The sequence below is a fragment of the Hyla sarda genome, chromosome 4 (genome assembly GCF_029499605.1).
Source record: "Hyla sarda isolate aHylSar1 chromosome 4, aHylSar1.hap1, whole genome shotgun sequence".
Classification (NCBI taxonomy): Eukaryota; Metazoa; Chordata; class Amphibia; order Anura; family Hylidae; genus Hyla; species Hyla sarda.
The window spans coordinates 36,174,232-36,187,744 of NC_079192.1; the positions used below are offsets into that span (position 1 = coordinate 36,174,232).

The following is a 13,513-nucleotide window of genomic DNA, read 5'->3' on the forward strand; positions in this document are numbered from 1 at the left end:
TGGTTTCAGGTGGAATAATAAATCTGGGCCATTGTATTTACTTGTATGGGACCTAACGCCTATATATGGATCTCCAACTATGGTCTTCAGTTTCAATAGATAATGCATACACTCTATGGGCCCCTCCATTTTGCACCTACAGGAGGTTTTAGGATATCCCTTTCTAGATCCATAGGAATTAATATGGAGTTGGTCCTTTCCTTGCAGTTAGAACCATTTCCACCCCTCTGAGAAGACTTTCTGGAAGATTTTAGAAAGACTGGGAATTTTTGTCCCATTCACCCAGAAGTAAATTTGTGAGGTGGACCCATCCGACCAAATCTCCATTCTTGTTCATCCCAGAGATGTTTTGCGGTGTTGAGGTCAGGCAGCCAAGTTCTTCTACACCAAATGCCCCCATTCTGTTTCAGTATGACTGTGCTCCATAAGACATGGATGGGGGCTAGAGATGAGCGAACTTACAGTAAATTCGATTCGTCACGAACTTCTCGGCTCGGCAGTTGATGACTTTTCCTTCATAAATTAGTTCAGCTTTCAGGTGCTCCGGTGGGCTGGAAAAGGTGGATACAGTCCTAGGAGACTCTTTCCTAGGAATGTATCCACCTTTTCCAGCCCACCGGAGCACCTAAAGGCTGAACTAATTTACGCAGGATAAGTCATCAACTGCCGAGCCGAGAAGTTCGTGACGAATCAAATTTACTGTAAGTTCGCTCATCTCTAGCCCCCATCCATGTCTTATGGAGCACAGTCATACTGAAACAGAAAAGGGCTGAATCCCAAACTGTTCCCACAAATTTGGAAGCATGTAATTGTCCATGATGTCTTGGTATGCTGAAGCATTAAAGGGGTACTCCGGTGAAAACCTTTTTTCTTTTAAATCAACTGGTGGCAGAAAGTTAAACATATTTGTAATTTACTTCTATTAAAAAATCTTAATCCTTCCAGTACTTATTAGCTGCTGAATGCTACAGAGGAAATTCCTTTCTTTTTGGAACACTGATGACATCACGAGCACAGTGCTCTCTGCTGACATCTCTGTCCATTTTAGCAACCATGCATAGCAGATGTATGCTAAGGGCAGCATGATGGCTCAGTGGTTAGCACTGCGGCCTTGCAGTGCTGGGGACTTGGGTTCAAATCCCACTAAGGACAACAATAAATAAAGTATTATTATTATTATAAGAAAGTTAGCAGAGAGCACTGTGCTCGTGATGTCATCAGAGAGCATTCCAAAAAGAAAATAATTTCCTCTGTAGTATTCAGCAGCTAATAAGTACAGGAAGGATTAAGATTTTTTTAATAGAAGTAATTTACAAATATGTTTAACTTTCTGCCACCAGTTGATTTTAAAAGAAAAAAGGTTTTCACCGGAGTACCCCTTTTAAAGGGGTATTTCGGCTTTATACATCTTATCCCCTATGCAAAGGATAGGGGATAAGATGTATGATTGCAGGGGTCCTGAAGCTGGGGACCCCCGCGATCTCGGTGCTGCCCCCGGCACTCTGGTTGAGGTTTATGTTCACTAGAACACAATACAGTCAAGCAGGTAACATTCTCCTGGACTTAAAGGGGTTATCCAGGAAAAAACTTTTTTTTATTTATCAACTGGCTCCAGAAAGTTAAACAGATTTGTAAATTACTTCTATTAAAAAATCTTAATCCTTCCAGTACTTATGAGCTTCTGAAGTTAAGGTTGTTCTTTTCTGTCTAAGTGCTCTCTGATGACACGTGTCTCGGGAAACGCCCAGTTTAGAAGCAAATTCCCATAGCAAACCTCTTCTAAACTGGGCGTTTCCCGAGACACGTGTCATCAGAGAACTCTCAGACAGAAAAGAACAACCTTAACTTCAGAAGCTCATAAGTACTGGAAGGATTAATATTTTTTAATAGAAGTAATTTACAAATCTGTTTTAACTTTCTGGAGCCAGTTGATATATAAAAAAAAGTTTTTTTCCTGGAATACCCCTTTAACCAAACTCAGACTCATCCATCAGACGGAGAACAAGTTTCCTCTGCTCTCGGGTCCAGTGCGATGGCTTTACACCATCCATCTGGCACTTGGCATTGTGCTTGGTGATGTAAAGCTTGTATGCAGCTGCTTGTCCATGGAAACTTGTGCCGTAAAGCTCCCAGCGGGCGCAGTTTTTGCGTAGATTTTAATTCCAGATGAGGCTTGGACAGTTATTGAGGCAGCAGAACATTGGAGACTTTTAGGCACCTAAGCATTTGGTATCCGTGCTCTGTAGCTTTACGTGGCCTCCACTATGTGGCGGAGTTTCTGTGGCTCCTAAACACCTTCCCTTTCCAAGTATATTGCTCACAGTTGTGGATATAGGAGGGAGGACATTTTAGTGTTGTCCTATTACAGCACTACGCTGGTGAGCTCTATAGAACGACCCATTCTAAGACAAATATGTGTACAGGCGACTGCATCGGTAGTGGCCGGATTTTATCCAGCTGCGGAAATAGGACTAAATGAAACACCTGAAGTTAGTAATTAAAGGGGCACTCTCATTAAAACTAATATTTGCTATTGCACTCCTTATGGTAAATAAAAAATATTTCTAATATACTTTGGTAAAAATAAAAATGAAGTTTTCTATGTTTTATTTGTACTTTAAAAAAAAAAGCTCAAGAGCATAATTTCCCCCCATCTTATACACAGACTTTGGACCAAAGTCCAAACACAGGAAGTGCAGCCTGGAGTGCTGAGGGGGGGGGGGTCCATCCAACAGCATATGGCAGTTAAGTGTGAGAGGAGCTTTGATTGGATGAGGCTGGACACACCCCCCTCAGCACTCCAGGCTGCACTTCCTGTGTTCTGACTTCAGTTCAAAGTCTGTGTGTGAGATGGGGGGGGGGGGGGGATGTGCTCTTGAGCTTTTTTAAAGGTGTACTCCGGTGAAAAACTTTATTTTTTTTTTTTTTTAATCCACTGGTGCCAGAAAGTTAAACAGATTTGTAAATTACTTCTATTAAAAAATCTTAATTCTTCCTGTACTTATTAGCTGCTGAATACTACAGTGGAAATTCTTTTCTGTTTGAAACACAGAGCTCTCTGCTGACATCATGACCACAGTGCTCTCTGCTGACACCTCTGTCCATTTTATGAACTGTCCAGAACAGCATATGTTTGCTATGGGGATTTCCTTTTACCCTGGACAGTTCCTAAAATGGACAGAGATGTCAGCAGAGAGCACTGTGCTGGTGATGTCAGCAGAGAGCTCTGTGTTTCAAACGGAAAAGAATTTCCACTGTAGTATTCAGCAGATAATAAGTACAGGAAGGATTAAGATTTTTTAATAGAAGTAATTTACAAATCTGTTTAACTTTCTGGCACCAGTTGATTTAAAAAAAAAAAAAAAAAAGTTTTTCACCAGAGTACCCCTTTAAGCACAAAAAAACATAGAAAACTGATTTTTTTTAAAACAAAGTATATTAGAAATATTTTTAATTGACCATAAGGAGTGCAATAGCAAAAATGAGTTTTAATGAGAGTTCCCCTATAAGAGATGGGGCTCCATACTTTTGTCCATATATTGTATGTATGGGCTTCAAATCCCTCTTCATCCCTCACTTCCGTTTCTTCTGATTTAGATACATCACACAACAAGGCAACAAACTGGAAACTGCCAAGTCTCGAGTCCCCACCACGGTGACAAATGCAGTGTCCTGGAGGTCTGAGGGACTTAAGTACAAGAAGAATGAGGTCTTCATAGATGTGATTGAATCTGTTAACTTACTGGTGAGTATTTTTTTTTTTTTTTTTTTTTTAAGTTTTTGGAGTTCTTATCTTGGAGGGAACTTGAGGAATTGAAGAGTGAAATGTTGTCCTTCGCCAGTGGTCGTCTTCTTATGCCAAGTCTTGCGTACCAATCACCAAGACTGTTTTCTCACGGTGCTAGATCAGAACACTTCTAATAATGTGTATTATTATTCTGTTTAGGTGAACAGTAATGGTAGTGTTCTACTAAGTGAGATAGTGGGAAGCGTCAAGCTGAAAGTCTTCCTCTCCGGGATGCCGGAGCTCAGGCTTGGATTGAATGACAGAGTCCTCTTTGAGCTTACAGGACGTAAGTACCAGTCAGAGGATGTGAAAGGAAAGAAGAGGGTGGGGGGGTGGGGGGTTATCTGGTGCCAGCAGGGAGAGAGCCCCCTAATAAGTCCAATAAAGCCAAAATAAACTCCTCAGTTGACTAATGGGGTGGAAGGTGTGAACTAGATACTGGGCATATAGGGGGGCATTTACTAATCTTTTACTATGTAGTCTGGTTTTTACCCTGTTTTTTTCTACTTCATTTTTGACTATGTGCGACAAATTTACTAAATTGCTGCACGGCATTAATAAATTTGGCGCACATAGGCAAAAGTGGGAAATTTACTTCATGTAGTAGAAAAAATGGTCTGTTCCTTTTTCCTGCTGTCTGAATAGGTTTGGCTGCTGGTTTCCTTCTGGATCTTTTGTTTTTGAGGTTTTTTTTTAGCTTTTTCACCACATCTAAATAATTCAATAACTACAGTGGTCCCTCAAGTTACAATATTAATTGGTTCCAGGAAAACCATTGTAAGTTGAAACCATTGTATGTTGAGACCATAACTCTATGGAAACAGGGTAATTGGTTCTAAAGGCACCAAAATGTCATCCAAAAATAGGAAAAAGTGACAAAGAAAAATAAGTAGATAACTGATATAGATAAAGCAAATCCTTCCATATAAAAGTAATAAAGATCTGCTGGGAGCTGTAAATCACTGTCTATGTCAGTGTTTCCCAAGCAGGGAGCCTCCAGCTGTTGCAAAACTATAACTCCCAGCATGCCTGGACAGCCAAAGGCTGTCCGGGCATGCTGGGAGTTGTAGTTTTGCAAAAAATGGGGCCACCCTGCTTGGCAAACACTGGTCTATGTAGAGGACAGGAGCTTCTTCAGGGGTCCTGTACAGTACAGGCAATGTCCAAAACAAGTAATGGAGTCGCCCTCACCTGGTGTCCAAAAGAGCAGCTAACCCTGATACAGGTAAAGTGTACAGAACATGTAATACCAGTCAGTGCATACACTTCAGTAATACAGGGGTTTTACCAGTGAATGCCCATTTTGATTGGTTGGTTCTTCCAGCCATTGACACGTTTTACAGATCTGGACTGTCTGTAGCATTGTATGTTGAGTCTGGTTTCAACTTACGATGGTCCAGAAAAGACCATTGTATGTTGAAACTATTGTATGTTGAGGCCATTGTAAGTTGAGGGATCACTGTAAATTGTAGTCATGGCTCAGAAGTGGTAAACGGCGTTTAGTGTGTGTGTGTGTGTGTGTGTTTATTACATTTTTTTAACAGTTTTTTTCTCCCTAAATGTACTTACACTTTTTTTTTTTTTTGGTTACTTCTTCTACAGATCTGTGTATCCTGTGGACTCCTTCGGATTCGGTGGACTACTTCGATGACCAGCGTTTTTCTTTGCTTGATGTTAATAAAATGGTTAACGAGGGCTTGTGGGGGAGTGTTTTTTTGTAATAAATTTTTTTTAAAACCTGTTGTGTTTTATTTTTATTTTACTTTACTAGACAGGCTTAGTAGTGGAAGCTGTCTTATAGACTGAGTCCATTACTAAGCCGGGCTTAGCGTTAGCCACAAAAACAGCTAGCGCTAACCCCCAATTATTACCCCGGTACCCAACACCACAGGGGTGCCGGGAAGAGCCGGTACCAACAGGCCCGGAGCGTCAAAAATGGCGCTCCTGGGCCTAGGCGGTAACAGGCTGGCGTTATTTAGGTTGGGGAGGGCCAGTAACAATGGTCCTCGCCCACCCTGGTAACGTCAGGCTGTTACTGTTTGGTTGGTATTTGGTTGAGAATAAAAATAGGGGGACCCTATGCGTTTTTTTAATATATTTAATTATTTATTTAAAAAAAAAAAAAAACGCATAGGGTCCCCCCTATTTTCATTCTCAGCCAAATACCAACCAAACAGTAACAGCCTGACGTTCCCAGGGTGGGCGAGGACCATTGTTACTGGCCCTCCCCAGCCTAAATAACGCCAGCCTGTTACCGCCTAGGCCCAGGAGCGCCATTTTTGACGCTCCAGGCCTGTTGGTACCGGCTCTTCCCGGCACCCCTGTGGCGTTGGGTACCGGGGTAATAATAGGGGGTTAGCGCTAGCTGTTTTTGTGGCTAGCGCTAAGCCCAGGTTAGTAATGGACTCTGTCTATAAGACAGCTTCCACTACTAAGCCTGTCTAGTAAAGTAAGAAAAAACACAACAGGTTTTAAAAAATTTTTATTACAAAAAACACTCCCCCACAAGCCCTCGTTAACCATTTTATTAAAATCAAACAAAGAAAAACGCTGGTCATCGAAGTAGTCCACCGAATCCGAAGGAGTCCACAGGATAAACGGATCTGAAATGAGAAGAAAACAAAAAAAATGGGTTAGTACATTTATTATCACCTGCTCACACATCTCCCGCCCCGCACGACTACAACTGCCAGCATGCCCTTACAGTAAGGACATGCTGGGAGTTGTAGTTGTGTGGTGCAGGAGATGTGTGAGCAGGTGATAATAAATGTGACAAGCTTGTCCCCTGCCCCCAGCTGCAGGACTACAACTCCCAGCATGCCCTTAAAGTAAGGTGGGGCGGAGGACGGGCACAGTGTTTCCCAACCTGGGACTTGTAGTTTTGCAACATCTGGAGGCACCCTGGTTGGGAAACACTGTTTTAGGCCAGTGTTTCCCAACCAGGGTGCCTCCAGATGTTGCAAAACTACAAGCCCCAGCATGCCTGGACAGTCAAAGGCTGTCTAGGCATGCTGGGAGTTGTAGTTTTGCAACATCTGGAGGCAACCTGGCTGGGAAACACTGGCCTATAACAGTGTTTCCCAACCAGGGTGCCTCCAGATGTTGCAAAACTACAAGTCCCAGCATGCCTGGACAGTCAAAGGCTGTCTAGGCATGCTGGGAGTTGTAGTTTTGCAACATCTGGAGGCAACCTGGCTGGGAAACACTGGCCTAAAACAGTGTTTCCCAACCAGGGTGCCTCCAGATGTTGCAAAACTACAAGCCCCAGCATGCCTGGACAGTCAAAGGCTGTCTAGGCATGCTGGGAGTTGTAGTTTTGCAACATCTGGAGGCAACCTGGCTGGGAAACACTGGAATAAAACAGTGTTTCCCAACCAAGGTGCCTCCAGATGTTGCAAAACTACAAGTCCCAGCATGCCTGGACAGTCAAAGGCTGTCTAGGCATGCTGGGAGTTGTAGTTTTGCAACATCTGGAGGCAACCTGGCTGGGAAACACTGGCCTAAAACAGTGTTAACCAACCAGGGTGCCTCCAGATGTTGCAAAACTACAAGTCCCAGCATGCCTGGACAGTCAAAGGCTGTCTAGGCATGCTGGGAGTTGTAGTTTTGCAACATCTGGAGGCAACCTGGCTGGGAAACACTGGCCTAAAACAGTGTTTCCCAACCAGGGTGCCTCCAGATGTTGCAAAACTACAAGCCCCAGCATGCCTGGACAGTCAAAGGCTGTCCAGGCATGCTGGGAGTTGTAGTCTTGCAACAACTGGAGGCACCCTGGTTGGGAAGCCTGCGCAACTTACCGGCTTCCGTAGGATCCAGCGCTGCACGACACTGCCGCGCGACAGTGCCGCGCGACGATCTCCGACAGCGATCGTCGCTGGAGCCTCGGAAGGGTAAGTGAACCTCTTCGCCGGTCCCCTTCAGCTGTTTAGTTTTGCAACAGCTGGAGGACTACAGTTTACAGACCACAAACCAGGGGTCTGCAAACTGTGGCCCTCCAGCTGTTGCAAAACTACAACACCCAGCATGCCCTGACAGCCAAAGCCTATGGCTCTCAGGGCAGGAGCCCGGGCTGACATTACAGTGCAGCCGCCCGGGCTCCTCATACGGTCTCCCCGCTACCCCCCTTGTCTCCCGCCCGGGCTCCTCATACGGCCTCCCCGCTACCCCCCCCCCCCCCCTTGTCTCCCGCCCGCGCCGCTCAGCTCCCGCTGCTCCAAGACTACAACTCCCAGCGTGTCCTCACTGTAAGGCCATGCTGGGACTTGTAGTCTTGCAACAGCAGACAGATGGAAGTTGTGTGGCGCTGGCAGGTGAGAGGGGGGGATATAAATCACTGCAGTGTCCCGGTAGTGCAGTGAGGGTAGTGGGGAGAAAGTATGTCGGAGCCCGGGCGGCAGTAGCTTTTCCTGCTCCATGTTGGAGCTGGAGTAAATTTAGTCAATTTTTATGGCCATTGCGACAGTTTATTGCGCAACTGCGACTGTCTCAGTTAATAAATTCCTGACCACTGCAAGTCAAAACTGAAAACTTGCGTAAATTAAGCGGGAAAAAAAAATTTGACTTTCTAGCTCTTGCTAGGGAAAGTCGCACAATTTATAGGGTAGGCGCAATTGCGAAATTTTGCGCCAAAAATAGTCAGAAAAAAATGACTAAACCCCTTAGTAAATGCCCCCCATAGATGGTTCAAGGCACCCAATTTTCCTTAGTATATATCTAGAAAAATAACTATTGATCTCCAAGAAGTGAAGTGCTTTCTTGGGGTTTTTAACTATATTATGTAATACCTGTAAGGGTAAAAGAGCCTATACATTTCCCACAGCTATTCTTCCAGTCCCAACCATACAATAGGGAGCAAGAAATTAGACACTTCTAGATACTTTTGGCAATGGCTTATCTCCCTTAAAGGGGTACTCCGCCCCTAGACATCTTATCCCCTATCCAAAGGATAGGGGATAAGATGTCAGATCGCCGGGGTCCCGCTGCTGGGGACCCCGGGGATCGCTGCTGCTGCACCCCGCTATCATTACTGCACAGAGCAAGTTCGCTCTGTGCGTAATGACGGGCGACACAGGGGACGGAGCAGCGTGACGTCATGGCTCCGCCCCTCATGACATCACGTCCCATCCCCTTAATGCAAGTCTATGGCAGGGGGCGTGACGACCGCAACGCCCCCTCCCATAGACTTGTATTGACGGGGGTGGGCCGTGACGTCACGAGTGGCGGAGCCGTGACGTAACGATTCTCCAGCCCCTGTATTGCCCGTCATTACGTGCAGAGTGATCTCGCTCTGCGCAGTAATGATAGCGGGGTGCAGCAGCAGCAATCCCCGGGGTCCCCAGCAGCGAGACCCCAGCGATCTGACATCTTATCCCCTATCCTTTTGGATAGGGGAAAAGATGTCTAGGGGCGGAGTAACCCTTTAAGCACAAACGGCTTTGGCATTAAAATTCATCATGCCCAATCCTTCTTTTCCCAGACATCTTTTTATGTTGGTGCACAACCATACACATAAGATAGTCGACCAGTCCTACCAAAATTGATGGGAATGTTAGGGCCCCTTGAGGATGAGAAAATACACATGAATCGAGAACCATAAATTATGGAGTTTATCCACTGGAACCTGACCTCTCTAAAAACAATCTGTGGGGTAAAGCTTGACCGGTCTGACAATCTGGGCCAGGGTGAGGTACCATCTAGTCCTTTTAAGTTGTTCTCAAGAGAATTGAGCCGAACCTTAGAGATGGGTTAGTGGTACACCTATTGTGATCTTTGATATAGATATAATACCCCTTAGATCCATATGGTGCATGAGAACAGCATCAATTGATGTTCAACTAGACTGACTAGAATAACAGTCTATAGGGACTTAAAAGTATAGATTCACAAATCCTATATTAATCTGATGTGATTGGGTTAGTGATTTTAAGTGTGTGTTTCTTTGACTCACCTCTTACCCGAATGAAATAAAGGTATTTTAATTTGAACACATATTTATATAGAGGCTTTAGTTGACTCCCACATGGGGTCAAATTGTTGATACAAGAACCTTAGAGATGGAGACCCAAAGACAGACTGGTTGCCAGGGACGCTGAGGTTCATCAAGAATTATGGGATGACCAACTATTGGGTCGAAATTCGGGCCTTCTGCCACTTCCATGCCTGGACAATATTTATTTATTTGTCTGAGACAAAAACTGTCTGGTTCTCCCATAGCAACCGATAACCGCTCCGCTATCATTTTACCAGAACAATCTGAACAACGAAAGCTGAGGGGAAATTGGTAGCTATAGGGAAACCCAACAGTTTTTGTCTCAAAGAGATTAATAAATCTGGCTAATTGTCCCACACACAAAAAAAGAGATTGTTGGCCTTTGTTTTATTAAAATTTACCCACATTTGGTGCTTAGGTAACAAGAATAAGACCGTGGAGCTTGAAGATGTGAAATTCCACCAGTGTGTCCGGCTCTCCCGTTTCGAGAATGATCGCACCATCTCATTTATTCCTCCAGATGGTGACTTTGAGCTGATGGCTTACCGTTTGAGTACGCAGGTACCTATTCAATTCTTTTGTTTAGGTATTAGAAGACTTAGAAGAGACCGAAACATCACATTCATGTGAGAGGGCAGTAGTACACTACATATGGGTTAGCCCAGATGAGGAAGGTAGAGCAGGAGACTTCTAGGGTAAGTTCACACAACTGAAAAATCTAGGTCTGGTACTGGGACAACATCAGTTGGACCGTGTGGGGGTAAGGGGTGAGACGATTTAGCCCAATGAAATCAGAGAATTCAGTTTCCTATTTCTATATGTTTATATACTGTATCAGACCCTAAAAGGAGTACACCGGCATAAAATACTTATCCCCTTTCCTAAGGATAGGGGATAAGTTTCAGATCGCGGGGGTCTGACCGCTGGGGCCCCCCACGATCTCCCATACGGGCCCCCGGCAGTCAGCACCAGGGGGTGTGTCTCACCATGATGCGGCAGCTGATACGCCCCTTCAATTCATCTCTATCGGAGAGCCGGAGCTCTGCATTCGGCAGTCTCCGCCTCAGAAATGTATTGAAGGGGCATGTCGGCTGCCGCGTCATGTGTTGGTCGAAACGCGCTATTTCGACAAAGAGCCGAGGGCCCTGTACAGAAGATCGCAGGGGGCCCCAGTGGTCAGACATATGCTGGAGTTCTCCTTTTAAGAGGCAAAGACATGTTTATAGACTGTCTCCAGTATCTCACAGTGGGATCCCAGGAGGCCGTCCAATATCTAGCCACCAATTTATGTACTTGAAACAAGGCCTCATTGGCGAAGGTCATATCAGATAGTCTTGTGAATTGGTCGGGATCAATATACACTGCTCAAAACAACTTAAACACCACAATGTAACTCCAAGTCAATGACACTTCTGTGAAATCCCACTGTCCACTCAGGAAGCAACACTGATTGACAATCAATTTCACATGCTGTTGTGCAAATGGAACAGACAACAGGTGGAAATTATAGGCAATTAGCAAGATACCCCCAATAAAGGAGTGGTTCTGCAGGTGGTGACTACAGACCACTTCTCATTTCCTATGCTTCCTGGCTGATGTTTTGGTCACTTATGAATGCTGGCAGTGCTTTCACTCTAGTGGTAGCATGAGACGGAGTCTACAACCCACACAAGTGGCTCAGGTAGTGCAGCTCATCCAGGATGGCACATCAATGCGAGCTGTGGCAAGAAGGTTTTCTGTGTCTGTCAGCATAGTGTCCAGAGCATGGAGGCGCTACCAGGAGACAGGCCAGTACATCAGGAGACGTGGAGGAGGCCGTAGGAGGGCAACAACCCAGCAGCAGGACGGCTACCTCCGCCTTTGTGCAAGGAGGAGCACTGCCAGAGCCCTGCAAAATGAACTCCAGCAGGCCACAAATGTGCATGTGTCCATTCAAACGGTCAGAAACACACTCCATGAGGGTGGTATGAGGGCCCGACGTCCACAGGTGGGGGTTGTGCTTACAGCCCAACACCGTGCAGGAAGTTTGGCATTTGCCAGAGAACACCAAGATTGGCAAATTCGCCACTAGCGCACAAGATGAAAGCAGGTTCGCACTGAGCACATGTGAGAGACGTGACAGAGTCTGGAGACACCGTGGAGAACGTTCTGCTGCCTGCAACATCCTCCAGCATGACCGGTTTGGCGGTGGGTCAGTAATGGTGTGGGGTGGCATTTCTTTGGGGGGTCCGCACAGCCCTCCATGTGCTTGCCAGAGGTAGCCTGACTGCCATTAGGTACAGAGATGAGATCCTCAGACCCCTTGTGAGACCATATGCTGGTGCGGTTGGCCCTGGGTTCCAACAATGCTAGACCTCATGTGGCTGGAGTCACAGGGGCCAGTGTGGTCACATGACTACAATATGCCTAGTGTTTATAATACCTGAACTGCCTTAGATTTTTAGTCTCCATCTTGTGGATCCCCATATGACATGTTAGGTATCATGTTGTCCTGAAATTCATACGATGTGGTGATGTATAGTTATGGTCCATTTTGTTCTAATTTGCGCAGGTCAAGCCTCTGATTTGGATTGAATCTGTCATAGAGAAATTCAGCCACAGTCGACTGGAAATCATGGTGAAGGTAAAGCTCGATTAAAATAGAGGAGAGGAGAAATGATAGAATTTTGTATAGAATCTGTTTTTGCAACCAGATGGGGATAGATGAGCTGTGTGATATGTGGGAACTGTTTAAGGAGGTTGGCACATAAGGTAATGGCCCTGGGTCTTGGATTACCAAGGGGCCCTGAACCAAGGAACCCGAGACACAAACTAGAAAGTGTATAACGTGGTTAGACCCTGTTCACATTGGGGGGTATTTATCAAGGATATATGTGCGTATGTTTGGCACGTTATTTTGGCACAGTGTCTTTTTGCGCCAAAGTTTGGCACATTCTCTCCACTGTCATTTTGTAAACTTGCTAGGACATATACATTAAAGGGGTACTCCGCTGCTCAGCGTTTGAAACAAACTGTTCCGAACGCTGGACCGGCGTCGGGAGCTTGTGACCTCATAGCCCCGCCCCCTCATGACGTCACACATTACCACCTCAATGCAAGTTTATGGAAGGGGGTGTGACGGCTGTCACGCCCCCTCCCATAGACTTGCATTGAGGGGGCAGGGTGTGACATCATGAGGGGGTGGGGCTATGATGTCACGAGCTCCTGGCGCCGGCTCCAGCGTTCGGAACAGTTTGTTCCAAACGCTGAGCAGCGGAGTACCCCTTTTAAGAGCACATCCTAGGTATATGCAAGGCTGCAATGTATTTCAATGTAAAGCCATACTGTTGGAAGCCTTGCAGAAAGGTACCTGTCCATAAATGATATCCTTTTGATGGTCAGGGCGTACATACCATAGGGACAGACCATGTAGCTGCTATGGGGCCCTTGGAGAGAGGAGAAGCCATGTGACATGGAGCAGGATACTGTGCTAACTTTGTGGTAGTCTCCTACCTACGTTTTTGGGATGGGGGTGACAACCAGATAACGCAACATACAGAACTAAGCCTTGTGACAATATTTTTTCTTCTTCCAGGCAAAGGGTCAGTTTAAGAAACAGTCTGTGGCAAATAATGTGGAGATTTCAGTTCCGGTTCCTAGTGATGCCGATTCTCCGAAATTTAAGACCAGTGTGGGTAGTGCTAAATACCTTCCTGAGAAAAACGTGGTTGTGTGGACCATCAAGTCCTTTCCGGTAA

The 13,513-nt window shown here is 45.5% G+C and overlaps 1 protein-coding gene across 1 annotated transcript in view; it reads left to right on the forward strand.

Moving 5' to 3' along the window:
- The window catches only part of AP1M2 (adaptor related protein complex 1 subunit mu 2), a 39,364-nt gene that overhangs the window by 19,378 nt on the left and 6,473 nt on the right, over nucleotides 1-13,513 (forward strand). The window contains exons 5-9 of the mRNA XM_056570542.1: nucleotides 3,598-3,745; nucleotides 3,947-4,073; nucleotides 10,195-10,337; nucleotides 12,328-12,399; nucleotides 13,351-13,509. Coding sequence (XP_056426517.1) covers nucleotides 3,598-3,745; nucleotides 3,947-4,073; nucleotides 10,195-10,337; nucleotides 12,328-12,399; nucleotides 13,351-13,509 — 649 coding nt within the window. The remainder of the gene's footprint in view (nucleotides 1-3,597; nucleotides 3,746-3,946; nucleotides 4,074-10,194; nucleotides 10,338-12,327; nucleotides 12,400-13,350; nucleotides 13,510-13,513) is intronic.